Source organism: Poecile atricapillus, chromosome 2 (assembly GCF_030490865.1).
Source record: "Poecile atricapillus isolate bPoeAtr1 chromosome 2, bPoeAtr1.hap1, whole genome shotgun sequence".
Taxonomy (NCBI): Eukaryota; Metazoa; Chordata; class Aves; order Passeriformes; family Paridae; genus Poecile; species Poecile atricapillus.
In genome coordinates this window covers 120,044,543-120,062,288 of record NC_081250.1, presented here as the reverse complement: position 1 = coordinate 120,062,288, position 17,746 = coordinate 120,044,543, and the positions used below count along the sequence as shown (strand labels likewise).

Genomic DNA, 17,746 nt, shown 5'->3' with positions numbered 1-17,746 from the left:
TCTTCCAGCCTTCACAAAGTGCAACTGCCCAAATCCAGGGGCTACTACTCATGCAGGGTACAGTTTTCCAATGGTCATAAAGATGCATTTCAATTACCAGCAATGAGCCTAGGTTGGGCCTGGGCTTGCAAAAGAGATTCTTATTAAAAACATTTATTCCTAGAAGCTTAATTTCTGTTCTCCTGCAGCAGAATTCCTAGGCAGGCAGACTGAGAGGGCTAAAGACGCTCAACCCACTCCCTCCCAGCTTACTTCTTGCTTACAAATGAAGAGGTTTGCAGTGGCCATATTATGAATGGTTTTATTGCTCTCTGACATTTTGTAATACATTGTTACCATTCCAGTCTTTACTATGTAACTAAAAAAATAAACATAGATCTAAAAGTACACAGTATTAGTTTTACCCATAATCAATATAGTAACTGATTCAAAGTATGCTACAGAGGCACTTTACAAAAGCAAAGGAAAAAGTAATTTAAATCTATGTTCCAAGGATCTTTAATTCCAAAAGTTACTTCCAACAAACTTCACTACCCACAGAACTGCTAGTTCGATTGCTTTCAGACAAAAGCTGAGACATTCTGTGTATGGCTGTACTTACACATAATATTTCAAAGCAGTAATGGCCTCTTGCGCTTAATGAGACGTTACAAAATATATTCTTAATTTTAAAAATGTGTGCAATACTCAATGCAGAAATTAATTTCATTTTTAAAGTATAACACAAATATAACCAAATACATACACTATATACAGTAAAGAAGTTAATAAGGCTACTTAGTTTTTTAAATCTGGTGTATGGTACTGCAGATAGGAAACACAAACACACACAGAAGGTGTCGTGGATATTCCCATGAAAGTCCAAATCTAAGTACTTTCAGAAATGTCCCAGCTACTTTGAACACTATTGGACTTTCAAACTGAAGTAGAAATTATTTCTGAAGTAGATCTCTAGTATGGAGAGATATAATTCTAGAGAAGAACGTAAGAAAAAAAAAAAGCTTGTTTAGCCTCTGGAAAATCTGAAATTTCTCACCGGTGTAAATATCTGCATGACTGTGAGTGCTGCATATTCATTTATACATACATAACAAGAAAACCCACATCATCTAGCAGGAAAAGGGAAACATTCATAATTATAAACTTTCTTTAGGAAAACTTGGTTGATATATACAGTATATAAAAAAATCCTATGCAATTGTCAGCATACAAAAATATGAGTTCAGTATCTTTTTATACCTCAAAACCTAATGATGAAAAAGCCAGGTATCCTGAGTCAGGTATGTACAGCACATCTAATTTACCAATGCCAGAGTACTGTTGGACTATAATTAGAAAAGCACTACCTGCATTTACCAAGTACAGAGATAAAATACATAAGGCAATGCATTAGCTCTTTTCATACTGTAAAAAAAGGCACAAAATATTCTTAAAATGCTGGCAGATGTATCCATGAAGGAGCTGTAAAGTAAAGAGTATGGACCAGTATGTAGATATATACTACAGTTACTCATTTTCTCATTTAAATGAAAATAAATGAAAGACGCTTTCCTTTTTTGAGCATCATGCTAACCATGATGTGTATACTCACATTCAGGCAAGTGTCTTAAATACATACTTACATGTATATATATATATATATATATATATATATACACTACATTTGACAATGAATTAATAAAACACATTTGCACATTTGCTTGTGAATTTCTCTGGCTAAAATCAGATCAATAAAAGTGGTTCATGTTTTTTCCATTAAAGGATTCTAACAAATGAAATTAAGTATGACTACTATAAATCCTTGTTGACTGAAGTTTAATTGTTTTGGCTCTAAACCAGTAGAAGAACAGTTCTGACCACGACTGCATTAAAATAAACAAATACAAACCGATCCAAAACCCTGATACATTTGCTAAAACCCAGTGAAATCTACCCAAAAAGCCACTAAATATTCGAACTGCCTCAGTGGAAATGAAATTGGTTGGTTGCTTCAGCTGAGAGCAGGAATATTCACTTTAAAATGGATCTCTAAACACAAAGTTTGACAGTGAAAAACTGGACTATATACATTTTTATATTTATTTACATTAACAATCTACAAGGAAAATAGATATTAAAAAATAATTACTTTAGGGAACTAGACTGAATCAATGGCCATGTCATAGACTAAAGACAGTTTAACATCCTACTAGTCATAGATGATGGTTGCAAAGATAGGCCAAATATCCTCATCTCTACGTAAAAATCTATGTTTTCTCCAAGCATGGATGCTATAGCAACTCAAGGCATCTCAGCTGTTTCTTGGCCTGTAACCCTCCCTTCCCATGCTAGCATTGAATCGTGGTGGTATTTGGTAATGTATGCCTCTAGGTCCTTGAATTTATTCCCAGAAGAATTACACTTGCCTTGGGTGAAAAAGTAAAAATTACATACAGATTTTTTTCTCTAAACCAGTACAGCACTTCGTTGTAGAAAAAAGGCTACGTAACCTGTTTCTGTCAAAACAAAGATTTAAGAAGCTATAGGTGATACAATTCTTGTAAATCATCGCTCTTGGTCATCTCTTCTTGCCACCTGTGAGTTTAAATATTTATAAGAGAATAAACATACTGTGATGAGAATGGATATTTTTTTTTTACTCTGTAAGTGCACCTTGTATAAGGAGGAAATACGTCCTATACACATACCAAACAAGATAAACAGCTTTAACAATGAACATATGTGTATTTATATTTTAAGAATTGATTTACTAAAGTCCATTTAATGTTATCAGAAGTCAATAGAATGGTGTTAGAATGTGCAGTGTGCTCTGAAAGCTGAGGGACAAGAAAAGCAATCTGAATACTACACAATGTTTCGTACAGGCCATTGAAGAATGATGGCCATTTTGAGAAATCAGATCCCCACTTTTTAATAGTCAGTAAGTGGGCCATTTGTGTCCCATTTCCTCAGAAAATAGGTTGGACTCAATCTATACGTTGGAGTCAATGATCCCAGAGATCTTTTCAAACCTAATTGATTCTGTGTGTTACTGTGGAGTCATATTTTTATGTGTTATCTGTAATCCCAGAAAACAAGGGCTTAAGTTTCTCAGCTCCTTTGATACCAGGCTAAATAGATGCTTTACTTTGCAATATGTGTCACCAATAAATCTCATAATGCTGAATAACTTTTTGAAAACTGACTCAAGAGGGGGTAAAAAAGAATAAAGGACCAAAAGTTAGATACCAAAATAAGAGGTCAGGATTTCTGATGCACACTCATGAAATAACATCTAAAGAATTTTGACCAGTGACTGGCTCATAATTATTTGTCCTTTACAGATATCTATTATCCCATGATTTCAACAACAAAATGAAACAGGGAATTATGATATTATACAGGAAGACTATTTTGGAGTATTTGCACTCCTACCATTTTCAATGCTATATAAAAAAATCCACAATGACTAGTTACAATAATGCATGTACATGCAACAGATTTTGTCCTCTAGGTTATTTTATTGTCTACAGGCTCAGCAGCACCATGCAGCCAACAGCTGACTTCCCTCATAGTAAATCAAACCTCATGTGGGGAAACCTCACAGGAAGATGAGAGCTCAGAGCTGGGCTGACACCGACACACCCTTGGCTTGAGGTGCTTATGGCTTCTCTGTACTTCTGATGTCTGGACAAGCAGAAACTGAAATTACTGGTGCTTGTGCCTGGAGCACGAATTACCATAGCCAATAATGTTGCTCTGAATGAAACACATCTGAAAGTATAAGGCCCTGACTAGAACAGCAATTATAGAAAATATAACTCTTTCTTATGTGTAAGCATTATGTCACGCTAGACAAAAACCTTAAAAAATAATTATTTTTAAAATTTTTATTTTGCTTTTGTGTATTAAGTTTTTTAATCAAAAGGATCATAGTTCAATAGCTTCCAGTAACTATGAAAGAGAGTAAACTTTAAAGCACAAAGGTGAAGTTGTTACTGGACTGTTCATTACTGCATGTCTTTGTCATTGTTTAATGCAAACATTCTCTATTTATGGTAGGACCAGTAACTGATATGACTACCTAAATATATACACGTTGAAATGAATGATATCTGTGGATATATAAAAATACTTATTTTCTTAGAAAATTTAGGTCTGTGTAAAAACATTTAGAATACTGAAGAAGGTAGAAGCTCTAATTCCTCCTTTGGAGAAAAATAACAAGTTCCCTAAATATCCTCTATAAAAAAACCATTCTCTTCAAGAGTACAGATCCTTTCGAATTCTTACATATTTCACTGTAGATTGATAGATTCATAAATATTTAGATCATATGCAAAAAATTGTTGTGAGATTTGATTGCTACAGCATAACTACAGGCTGGTGTTGTACAAAAAATAAATTTTATTCAGACAGTATGTGTTTTGCTCTAATGGAACACAGAGCTACTGCTAGAAGTAGAACTATTTCAGAATACAGTTTTTGTTTTAATGTGTTCATATATAAATCCTTGTTTGGGGGCATTTTCTCTAAAAATTCTTTAGCCAAACGAACAGCCAAATGAAGATAAATTCTCCCTGGGCTCTCTAAATAGTTAGTACAATTTCAAAATAAATCTGTAACAATTACCACTCCAAAGAATTGAGATGCCATACAAAACAATTCTGACAAAATGTGGAAAATGGTAGCATAAAATATCAAAACACCAAACGATGCTTGAACTTCAACCAGTCATTTCCAGTTTAACAATACTGATTCATCTCTGCTTTATGTAGATTTCTTAGTGTAGTGTTACAGAAGAATATACAACTCTGAAAAACTCTGAAGTGCAGAGATGTAATAATATAAAACATTTGAGTCTGAAACTCAGCCTAACAATGGATAAAGATCAGACTCATCCTTTTCCTTCATTATACTGGCAGCTGCAAAAGGGCAGAACTTTACCTTAAATGCCATTTGGCGCTCCTAATGCCATGTAGGTCCTCCTTCCAAAGCAGCATGACAAGCACTGAGTTTACTGATTACAAGCACACATCTATAGCAGCTGCCTGCAGCCATTAAATACAATCCTGAAATGAGCATTCCATCTTTAAACCTCACATTATATTCTTGAAACAGTCAACATTCCATGAAATTATGATGGTGACAGGAAAGAAAGCTTTATCAAGTGCAAAGGGCCCCATATGAAGTGCATGCTCATTATCAAGCCTAGTTTATCCAGGCTTCCACAAGAACACATTCTGCATAGTGTATAAATGAAGACGTTCCCTCTGAACAAGACTTTTTTTTCAAGCTGCTGGCTATACCTATCCTGTGGCTGAACAAGACACATCAAATTAATCTGATTCCAGTGTAAAATTCCCAAGGAAGAGTACTATGCTGTGAGTGTAAGGCTGGAGTGCACGGATTTTAGAAATGCTTCTGGGAAGACATTTTTCAATGCCAGTGGGTAATATTTAGGGTATTTCTTTCTTTGTCCTGAGTAATTTTTTTTTTATTTTTTTTATTTATAAAAGCTGCAGAGACATGCTGCTGTAGTGCAGTTGGATTTTTGTCATATAGTCCCAGTATCCTAAAGGCCATTATTGGGTTGTTTTCTGGAGCAGATCTCATTCTTCTCCAACAGGTGGTGGTGGCTGGCACAGCTTGTATAATCTGACAATGACAAACAAACAAAGCAATCATTATTCTGAGAACTTTGTCATTATTAAGATGAGTAAATTTAAGGAACACAAACTAAATCTACACCTTTCTGCACTGCAAAACAAAAGGCACTGAATTCAGTTTAATATCGTCAATGTAAAACTAATAAAATCTTTGTAAGTATTGTTGTTTACATTGAAAGTGGAATAATTAAAACACATATCTATAAGCAGTCTTATAGACACATTTCATTATAGAAAATTTTCATATTTCTGCACTGAAGTTGCCTTCATTAATCCTATTAACAGTTGTTGCCCTGGATTTCTCAATTGGAAAAGCTGCATGGTGAATGTAATTGCCTCCAATTCTGTTTTGCCTTGGCCCAGTCAAACCTCACTCTAAAAATATTTACCTGAAGACCTGATGCTGTTTGAAGCACCTAAGTCAGGTGTCAGACATGTGACACTAGCATGAGATTTTAAACTCTCTCTCCCTCTGTTTCTTCATGGATGAAGTCAACAGCAGTAAGATTTGGTTCAAATGTACCTCAGTACAGATTGAAGTAGCTACTGCTCTTATAAAGGTTTTTGGCTTTCTATTAACCCCTTTTGCAAAGACTTGGTTATTAACAGGTGTCTGAAACTTTACCGTAAGAATAGATATACTGAAAATAAAAGGCAAGCATTCTAACTTCACACCCCTTGTTCTGTACCCCTATCCAGCATACAGCATCTCCTCTGAAACCACAGCAATTAGAACCAGCCATAGACATGATCTCATTTGGAGATTACACATACTCCTCTGGGAGAATGTATCACTGAAGGAATAACAAACAGAAATCTCCACCATAATATGTGTTGAAGATCACTGGGCTCTTCCACATATTCATATGGCAGATTCAGAAACACAATAATTTAAGGTCACATTGTTCAGACACCAAAACATCTATTAGTAGATATATATAAGGCATTATGCATTTATACTGATGAGAGGATAAGGTCTGATCTTTATACAGACAAGGAAGCAGAGAAGGATAAACAGGTTAAATTATTTGATTCTGCTGGCATAATGAAGCAGTAATATACAAAGCTGGCAGAAGACAGATAAAATTACAGTGAGAACCTGTAATTGTGATTGCAGTGGGGTTAATACTTGATGATGTTTTAGCAATATATAATTCCTATGGAGAAAAGTGCAGAAAATCTCAGCCCCAAGTACTAAGGTCTGTGTATTCTTGAGGTTACTGCTGTAATCACCAAGATGGTTTTCAGAGCAAGTGATATAAAGGAATATGAAGCAAACTAGCAATAAGGCTGCATAAATCCATAAGGATCTAAAGTTGCTGGAGATGCTGTAGAGCAGAAATAGCCTATTCTGGGTCAATATATATGGAACAACTATATGGTTGAGATGGTACAAAACAGAAACCATGGTAGCTGCAGACAACAAGAGAACCCTGTAAAGTGATGTTAAATTAAAACAAATATAATACTGTTTTCAAAGCAGAGAACTGAGCATTGTTTAGATATACATCAAAAGCATCCTGCTGATGACAATTCTGACTTGTGTATCTAATGGCCTGACCACGGAGGTCCGGGATATTCCTGTGACATTGCTATTGCTGCTCACAGGGAAGTGTGCTGGGTGCAAATATCTATTCTATGTTCCCATAATTCTCCTTCAGCATTTCAGTGCTACATTGTGCGAATTTCAGCTGGAAAGAGGCAGTCTTTTTTCCACAGATGCAATGCTAAAAAATCTTATTGCTAAGTTTCAGTTTTTGAGAACTTAGATTGTTCCTTTATTACAAAAGCTCTGAAACTAGATAAAGATTCTGTCGTGTTGGGATGGGAAAAGTTTGGGTTGCAAGAATTTTTTGACTGTCTCCAGAATTATGTCATGAAGGAGCTCATTTAAGGCCTAAATCATACTGTTCAAAATATGAAGAGTCTTCTCCCAGTAATGCTTAAATTGTTTTTAATGTAACAAAGTGCTACTTTATTGTCATGGTTTCCCACAAGGCAAGACAGCTGATCAGGGATCTTTGGTTCTGGACTGCCTCTAAGCTAATCGCATTCACACGGTCATCTCTATCAGGTTTTACTAATTCCCCATTTCCTTACCGAAATTTAACCACAGTGGATCTGTTATGTGTTTCACATATCTGTCTAGCTAATTCAATGTATTCTCATTAGTCAATAAAAATATTTTGTTTAAATTGGTAAAACCCATTTTAAGTTAGTTCTGGATTACTAAAACCATTTTAAAATCAAATTAAGAATATGGTTGTCTGATTATTTTTATTTATAAGTGTTGTTCTTTTAAAGAAACTTTTCAGGTACCTGCAATCCATCACGACATTAAAAAGCTGGATAAATATAGAACAGCCCATTTTTCATCGTAATGTTTGTTCCAGAAAGAGACAAAGAAAGACTGCATCATCCCCATATGCAACTAGAACATGATTTTGCTGAGATACTGCAGTACAGTATTTCATTTAAATGGGGTTATGGATCTAGTTAAGAGTATTTATCCAAATCCGCTAAATATTAGAAGTGATGAAGGGCTTACTCCAGTGTTTTCATAATTAACATGAACTAGGTTTCATTTTTCAAAAATGGGCATGCTCTGAAGTGCTACATAGCCTGGACTTCTGCAACTAATCACTTAAAGTAAAATTGTATGGCTAAGAGTGAAACTGATTTTATGTACATTAAGAGCTAAATCTTACCAGCTAGAGCATAATATAGTCAATATTTACTGTTAGCTTTTGAGCAGCTAGGACTGAATTTAACATAAAGTCAACAAAACCATGGTCTAGGACACTGAAAATCAGTTACCTTGGCACAGACTGTGGTGTTCGATCCCTCACTCCTAAATTCTTGGCTGTGTTTTGTACTCTCGCACCCTGTGGAAGAAGAACAACAATTTTACTTCATTTAACCCACAATAAATTACAAAATTTTCTGAGCTTTGCAGATGAACTTACCTACTGATTAAAATTAATTAACACATGTTTCATCTCCCAAAAAAACTACTGTCTTCTAAGGTGAGGAACAAGTTAAAGCAATAAAGAAACAAAAATCTTGACACTTCTCACCAAATAAATGCACACTTACAGATCTTGTTAATTTAAAAGAGAATCATAAAAAAACTAGCATTTAAGGTGTAAAACAATCCAAACACATCTCATTTCAATTTGTTTGATTTTTGTCACCATTCTGTGTAGAAGTCATAGATAAAGTTCTTTTCTGGCGTGTCACTTATTTTCTATGAACTTTAGAACAAATGAATATTACAGATTATTATCTATGAAAATACTAAATAAAACTAACAAAAAATGGCCTAAACTCAGGCACTAAATAAGGATTAGAAAAATGCAGGTCCTGATCTTCCTTTATAATCAGAGAATCTCAAATTTAAAAAAAAAAAACAAACAAATAGCAGGAACCCCCTAAGATTGTTTAGTGTAATATCCCTGCTTAAGGCAGGGACAAAAGAAAAGTCAGTGTTTCTCTACTTCAATTGATTCTTTCATAAAGAATAATGAAAGTACTTTTGTCTCACTGACTCATCCAGTAAGGAGGAAATGGATAAAATATGCAAAATATTCATATACCATGAACTATTGTGTGAAATACACCCTCTTCTGCAAACATACCAGCTTACACATATGAAAGAACTTAGTAAAATTTCTTCTTGATTGATGAGGTATCTCTTAAAGTTCAGTTTTATTGATGTAAAGTAGTCATAATAAAGAAATATCTGTTAGGCTTACTATGTTTTCTATCATTTTAAAGGAGATGGAAACTACTTGTTCTGACAATAAGAAATATACTGACTCTCCATTTATTTCTCCTGTACTATGTAAATTCAGGACAAAATAACAGAGAATAAAAATGTGTAACCTCAGAACTCTTACTGTGTTATCTTAGATTGATGGGCAGTATCAAAGATAATTTATATTTCTAACAGAGCTGCAATGCCAGATACACATGATGTAAAATAGGTATAATAATTGGTTCCTGACATAGCGTAAGACTAGACCTTTCATTTGACTGAAACCAGGTACTCAGGTAATTGATAAGGTATTGATCCACCATCATGAGCAGAAACAGTATATGAAAAAGGCTGGCTGTTTACACAGATAGGCTCTCAGATTGTATGTAAATCAATATGTGCCACAAAATCATACTTTGTCCCTACATTTCTTTAAGGCAAAAAAATCGTGATAAAGATAGAAAAAATAACTAGAGTACCTATAAAACTTAAGGCAGAATATAAAATTATTTTACTATAGCTGCATCTATCTCAGTAAGATTGTTTCCAACAATTGCAAAGGCACATAACTACAGACCGTGATAAACATGTCTTTCCCCAGAAACTCCTCCAGAATTCAGTCATTAGTCATATAATACTACCTCTCTTAATCAACAAGTATGTACAGAATCAACTTTAGTGATTCTTTTCTCTTCTTTCCCATCTCATCTTGTACTCAGTAATAAATACACATCACTAACCTTGTGAAAAATCCACATCTTTGGTAGAATCTTAGCTTGCTACATCAAGAATCAGAGAATGGATTTTGGAGATGATCTAGTTTCAACTTTCCGCCATGGGTGAGGACGCCTTGACCAGAATGCTCAAAGCCCCATTCATCCTGTCCCCAAATATTTCCAGGGATACGGCATCTACAGCTTCTCTGGGCAACATGTTCCAGTACCTCACCACCCTCACGGTAAATACTTTTTTCTAAACCTAATGTCTAAAATTTATTCTAAAATAAAGAATCAATCTAAGCCCACTCTCATTTTGAAGCCATTACCTCTTGGCCTATCACTACATACCCTTGTAAAAAGTCCCTCTCCAGCTTTCCACCCTTTAAATTTGGTTTAAATATGATTTCATTTGATGCCTTTAATTCTGCGCTGGTGAGGACAATGGTCAGTCCCTACCTGTGACACATGTTCTTTAGAAGCCTGTTATCCCCCATCATGAAGCTGAGCAGCCCTACATTATTTTGTCTTTCAGTCTGTTCTGTCTACAACCCTTTCCCAACCACAGCTAAGTTTTTTTCTGACCTTCCCTGAATCTTTTCCATTATACTCCCTTATGGAAGGGATAAGAACATCAGATTCCAAATGCAGGGTCATGACAGTGTGATTTCTACTTTGTCATCTATCCCTGCCTAAACCATTATAACTTCTGCTTTACTGATAACTGCTGCAAATTGAGCTAATGTTTTCTCCTCATATCCTGAAGTCTTGAACATGAAATGGAATGCCAAGCTCACAGTCAATTATTTTGAATGTGAACTTAGGGTTTGTTTTTTCCCCAGTGTCCTTTGCTTAAGTGATCTATGCTGATTTTCATCTTCTATTTTATTGCTCAATCTTAAAGTCCTGCAAGATTATTTATAATTCTTCAGAGTTGCTTCTCATCTTTAATGAAAGAATTGAAAAGAGTTCAATGGAGAATAGGAAGAATTATTAGTTAAGAAAACACAACTGAAAAATGACAGATCAGATGAACTGATTTCTTGTCTACACAAGTGATGGCTTATGAGGGAAATGATAATCAAATTTGGGACAGACTTTTTAGCAGGAGCTGTAACAATAGGAAAAGGGGTAATGGTTTTAAACTAAAAGTAGATTCAGAACAGATATAAGGAAGAAATATTTTACGATGAGGGTGGTAACACAGTCACAGGTTGGCCCCATTTCTGGAAACAATAAATATACTAAAAGTCTACTGCTAAATAGGGAAGAGAATCCAGTCACTAAGTTTATGGTATACTGGACAGAAAATAGGAATTGAAGGGGAAAAAATAGAAGAAAAAAGCCACTTAAATGAGGCATGAAGTAAAGCATACAAATGAAAAGGTTAAGAAAATGCTAGAACAGTCTGTGCAGGAGTCCTCACTACTGGAGGTCTAACAACAGATACAACAAATGTCTGTCAGGAATGACCTAGGGACAGATGTTTGTTACTGTTAGACATGTGGAGTCCATACCTTCATCACCTCCAGGGGCCTTTTCTCAGTGCCATTTTCTAAAATTTTATCGTAATAAAGAAAGCTCACCATGACAGACTGCTGAGACTGGCACTTGATTAATAGCACTGAGGTCCAGAATATACATATATTTGCAAAAACTATCTAAATGAATAACATGCTGATCCTGGACGTCAGTGCTGTGACTACCTCTGAGAACAAAACCAGCATATTTTTACTTGCATCACTCACTAGACAAACTAATTTTAGTATCTTGCTCACATAATAAATCAAATGCATTGATTTAAAAAGGATTCTTGCTTTATATAGTCATCTGATTTATTGTTTAGTTGGGGCACAAATTAGACCTTACTTAAAACCACCAAATTATTATTTCTTTTGAGGAAAAACCCCCAAGAATTATTAGCAACTTGCTATGTGACATCTTCTTGTCACCACTGAGCATGATTACACCATTTCTATTTCAATATACTGCTAGTTTAAACTTCTCCAATTCTATTCTTAATTGACATTGTCTCACATGAGCATAAAGGAGAGCTTTGCTACATGACTAGACTTCTATACTCTGCATACCAGCACTGCCAGAGCACTGGTGAAAGATGGCAGTTCTCACCATCAATCTAGACTCTTCTATATGAACTAGTATTCTTATTGCAATGTTTAAAAATTATAGGTTTATCTTTAAGCTACACACTAATTTAACGATAGCAAGAACTAATCACATAGAGAAAACAGATTCTCTTTCAAAAAGTTCTAAATCAGTACAATACTTATGAGAATTATTCACAGAATCACTAGGTTGGAAGAGACCTTCAAGATCATCCAATCCAGCCCTAACACCTCAACTAAACCATGGCACTGAGAGCCACATTCAATATTTTTTAAAACACATACAGGGATGGTGACTCCACCACTTCCCTGGGCAGACAATTCCAATACTTTATCACTCCTTATGTAAAAAACTTTTTCCTAATATCCAACCCATATTTCCCTTGGCACAGTTTAAGACTGTGTCCTCTCGTTCTGCCAGTTGCTGCCTGAAGAAAGAGACCAACCCCCACCTAACTACACCCACCCTTCAGGAAGTTGTAGAGAGTGATAAGGTCACCTCTGAGTCTCCTTTTCTCCAGGCTAAACAACCCCAGCTCCCTCAGTTGTTCCTCGCAGGATTTGTGTTCCCAGCCCCTCACCAGCCTCGTTGCCTCCTCTGGATGCGCTCAAGCGTCTCAATGTCCTTCCCAAACTGAGGGCCCAGAACTGGACACAGCAGTCCAGGTGTGGCCTCACCAGTGCCCAGTACAGGAGAAGAATGACCTCCCTGCTCCTGCTGGCCACACTACTCCTGATCCAGGCCAGGGGCCATTGGCCTTCTTGGCCCCAGGGCACAGAACTGGCTCATGTTCAGCTGCTGTCACCAGCACTCCCAGGTCCCTTTCTGCCTGGGCACTGTCCAGCCACACCGTCCCCAGCCTGTAACGTTGCAGGGGGTTATTGTGGCCAAAATGCAAGACTCAGCACTTGGATTTATTAAACTTCATCCTACTGGACTCTGCCCACCCATCCAGCCATTCCAGATCTCTGCAGAGCCCTCCTCCCTTCCAACAGACCAACACCCTCTCCCAGCTTAGTGTCATCTGCAAATTTACTAATGAAAGACTCAATACCCTCATCCATGTCATCAATAAAAATATTGAACAGGACTGGCCCCAGCACAGACCCCTGAGGGACACCACTGGTGTCTGGCCCCCAGCTGGATGCAGCACCGTTCACTACCACTCTCTGGGCCATCCAGCCAGTTCCTAACCCAGCAAAGAGTGCTCCAGTCCAAGCCATGGGGTGCCAGCTTTTCCAGGAGTTTGCTGTGGGAGACAGTGTCAAAGGCCTTGCTGAAGTCCAAATAGACAACATCCACAGCCCTTCCTGCGTCCACCAGGCAGGTAATCTGGTCATAAAAGGAGATCAGGTTGGTCAAACATGACCTACCCCTCCGGTGCTGGCTGGGTCTGATACCCTGGCCATCCTGTGTGTGCTGTGTGATGACACTCAGTATAAACTGCTCCATTACCTTACCAGGTACTGAGGTCAGTCTAACTGGCCTATAATTAACAGGATTCCTTCCTACCCTTTCTGTAAATGGGCATCACATTGGCCAGTTTACAGTCATCTAGAACCTCACCAGTGAGCCAGGACTGTTGGTAAATGATGGAGAGCGGTTTTGCAAGCTCATCTGCCAGCTCCCTCATCACCCTGGGATGGATCTCATCTGGTCCCACGGATTTATAAACATCCAAGTGGCTCAGCAGTTCTCTAACTGTCTCCTCCTGGATAACAAGGGGATCATTCTGCTCCCTGACACCATTTACCAACCTAGGAAGACAAACCATATTCCCACTAAAGACTGAGGCAAAGAAGGCATTAAGCACCTCCACCTTCTCCTCATCTGCAGTTATTAAGTTCCCTCCCTCATCCAATAAGAAGCAAAGGTTGGTCTTACCCTTCCTTTTACTATTAATATATTTGTAAAAACATTTTTTATTATGCTTCACAAAAGTTGCCAAATTAAGTTCAAACTGAGCTTTGGCTTCCCTAATTTTTTTTTCCTACATGTCCTAGCAGCTCCCTTAAATACTTTCTGAGAGACCTGACCCTCCTTCCAAAGATGATACATCTTTTTTTTTATTCCTAAGTTCCTTCAAAACCTTGTTGCACATCCAGGCTGAACATCTGCCTGTTGAGTCATCTTTCGGCACACAGGAATAGTCTGTTCCTGTGCCCTCAAGATCTCTGTTTTGAAACACACCCACCTTTCCAGGACTGCTTCATTTTTAAGGGCTGCTTCCCAAAGAGCTCTGAATCTGAATAAGTCTCCTAAATAGGCCAAAGTCTGCCCTCTGGAAGTCCAAAACTCTTATTGATGTTCCTCCTGATTTCACCAAATATCGAGAACTCTGTAATTTCATGACCACTATGCCCCAAGCAGCCTCCAATCACCACATCTCTCACCACCCAGTCTCTGTTTGCAAAGAACAGGTCTAACATAGTCTTTCCACTGGTAGGCTCAAAATATAGTGCTGCTATTATACTTTAATAAAGGCATGAACATACAGTTAGTCACTTAAAAGACAACATAAATTCTCTTCTGGTTTTTTATTCTGTTTTTCAGCCTTATAGTTACATTTTTTCCTCAGTGCCCTCTGCTCTCCTGCATGTCCTTTCCTAGGCCTCTGTCCTCTCTACTCTGCTGCATCCCAAAGTCACACTGCTGTCAGGGTGCTTTACATAGTATTTTGTGTGTGCAGATGTTTACATGAGTATATGCATAAGTAAAAAAGTTTACCAAAAGATAAGTGGGATGTTGTGACAATTTTTTCTCTACCTTATAAATAAATCAAAACTGCTTTACTAAAGCCATCCCACAGACCCAAGCTCATACCCACTCTCACAAGCTGGTCTTTTTTCTTTAGTTCTCACAGACAAGGTGCTTCTTATCTTATTATAACTGACAAGACAATTACTTTGAGCATGTTTCAACAGTAGAGTTGTAGCTATTATTAGTCTTGTTCACCACAATCTTGACCTCCTTCAATTAAAAAAAAAATCATTCCTGAGGTTATCCATTCAAACAGGTGTCTGCAGTTATTCAGTACTTGTGCACCAAGCTGGAAAACACATCAGCCTTGAGTAGAGACAATTTCCTCTTGTGGGAAGCTGATACTGACAGGAGTTAATGCTGCTGAGTAACAGATGCAATAGACGTCCTTTGAGTTGTACCTCCCTGTGGCTAATATCTTTATTCCAGAAAAAGGTTTAGTGTGTAAATGGGATAACAAGGGTTTTTGTTTCTTTTATGTGGAAAAGGCACCTGTATTGCCCTTAACTAAATGTTCTGCATTAAGCCCCAAGAAGCATTTTTATTCCTTCTTCCAAATTTTATGGCCTGCATTATGATCCTGACAGTTAAATCCTACTGATAATTTAAACATTAAATCCAAACAGGTTTCTAGAAAATACGCTGTTGAAATTACTCCAAAATATTTAGAATTTAATAGTGGGTTGTATTTCTACTACTGAGCTCCAAGACTGATTGAAAATTACAACGAAAGATTATTACTCTATTAAATGTCATAATGGTTTCCTGCAAGAGAAAGAATGTGTGAAAAAAAGTCTAGATAACTAGCACACTTTTTCACAGTGTCTGTGTGTGGTATTGAGATACTGGTATTTTTAACAGTTATTGATCACCTGTTGTTTTATTGCAAAGAATGTAACCTCACCAAAAGGCCTTTTTTCACATCTGTATTTGAGCAAGTACAGCTACAGCTGCTCAAAACCACGTCAGTTTCTTTCATTTTCATTAAATAAACTGCAAAAGATACAAAAATGAATCAGCAGGCTTTTTTAAATGGCCTAGATCTGTATTTTGAAAATGTACGATTTGACAGAACACATTCTACAAGTAAATTTATGCAAATACCTACAACCATATTTTTTGGTTGCAAAATACGCAGGTCTGCCTTTTGTCTAGAACTGCAGGAGCAGATATATCAACCTATACATGCAAGTTTATCCATATAAAGCAGTAGCATTCTTTTCAAGTCAAGTTAAAGCTGTAATTCCTGAGCAGATGTACATGACCCAATTCAAGAACCTTGAGGGTGTTTATTCACCACAGAAACTTAATTTATGCACCAAAATAAGTGAAAGCCCAATACAAAAAGGAATGAGATTAAATACTCTGATGTAGTATTTAACAGCAACAATATTTACATGCAACTGATGTGGATTTATGGAAACTATCCACAAAATTGCTTTAACAAACTAAAGGTCACACCTAGCATACACATATTTTTCTCTATAGCAAGTTAGAAGTAAAGTACAGCTTTTAAATCATTTTCGTAACTGTGATTGTTACACAAAATACATAGCAAAATTAATGAACATAATAAATTAGATGCCATCTAGAATCCAGAAATTATGAACCTTGTCTTATCTGTGATTAATTGTTGCAATATTTAATTATGGTTTTTTTCACTTCAAGACTGAGTGCATCCTGTATTTTGCTTATGATTTTGTTGTAAGGCTGAAAGCTACCACAGGCTGGGATATATGTTCCATATGCATGCAGAGTGATTAAGTCCCCCCTCAACCTCTCTTTCGTCAACCGAACAGGTTGAGCTCTTTAATCTTCAGTTTATAAGCTTTGTCTAACAACCTCTGGACCATTCATCTTCCTCCTTTGAATTCCTTCCAAGATACATCCCTTTGAAAGTATTTTCTGATAACAAGATATTCTAGAAAATGTTGTGTTAATACAGTAGAGTGTATCCCCCATTTTCAGTTGATATTAATTTTTAATCCAATATTTTTGGCATACCTCTGCACCAAGAGTTCGTGCTGAGGTGGTTAACTATCCAGTCTCTAAATCCTAATATCCTATTATGACCAAATAGTGAAAAACATTGTTTTGTAATAGGGACACTGTCCTCAGGAATCTTGCTTGGAAAGTAAAAACTGGTGGTATTTATTTCTCTCCTTCCCTTTTATACTTCCCCTTAATTCAGTGCATGAGTCACTTTTTGCTGACAATAGTTAATAATCTTAAGTTGTTTTCATTAATCATATATATTAAAATAAAGGTTGTCTTAGTCAACAGACTACTGTGATGTAAGGCGATCCCAAGGCATTTACTATATAAAAATAATTTAGTAAAATCATAAGTTACAGCAAACAACTGGTTAAAAATTGCCTGTTTCTGTATTAAAAAATAAATGAAACACCTTCAACAATAAGGGAAGAACATTAAAGAAAACCCAAATCACAAAGCACCCAAACTAAGAGGACTCGAATAGACACTGCACAGCGTTAGGATGGAGGCTAAAAGATGCTTGGTGGAGTCACTCCTGTTTGGTGGCTTCATGTGCAGTTGGAAGCACCCGGGTGTCCCCACCGTGAGCACCTCACCTGTTTGCGCATGACGTCCGTGGCCTGCATGATGTAGCGAGGGGGCAGCCCGTGGCTCCGGGCCAGCGTGATGGCCTGCTCCAGGGTGACGCTCAGAGTGCAGCTGAAATGGAGGGAAAGAGGTCAGCTGTCTGATAGCTCCTTAAA

At 36.8% G+C, this 17,746-nt stretch overlaps 1 protein-coding gene across 1 annotated transcript in view; it reads right to left on the bottom strand.

Annotated features, from left to right (window-relative positions):
• Positions 1–287: 287 nt before the first annotated feature.
• PREX2 (phosphatidylinositol-3,4,5-trisphosphate dependent Rac exchange factor 2) overlaps positions 288–17,746 on the bottom strand; it is a 169,154-nt gene continuing 151,695 nt past the window's right edge. Inside the window, exons 38-40 of the mRNA XM_058832482.1 lie at positions 17,600–17,702; positions 8,466–8,533; positions 288–5,637 (exon numbers count right to left, since the gene is read on the bottom strand). Coding sequence (XP_058688465.1) covers positions 5,592–5,637; positions 8,466–8,533; positions 17,600–17,702 — 217 coding nt within the window. The 3' untranslated portion in view covers positions 288–5,591. The remainder of the gene's footprint in view (positions 5,638–8,465; positions 8,534–17,599; positions 17,703–17,746) is intronic.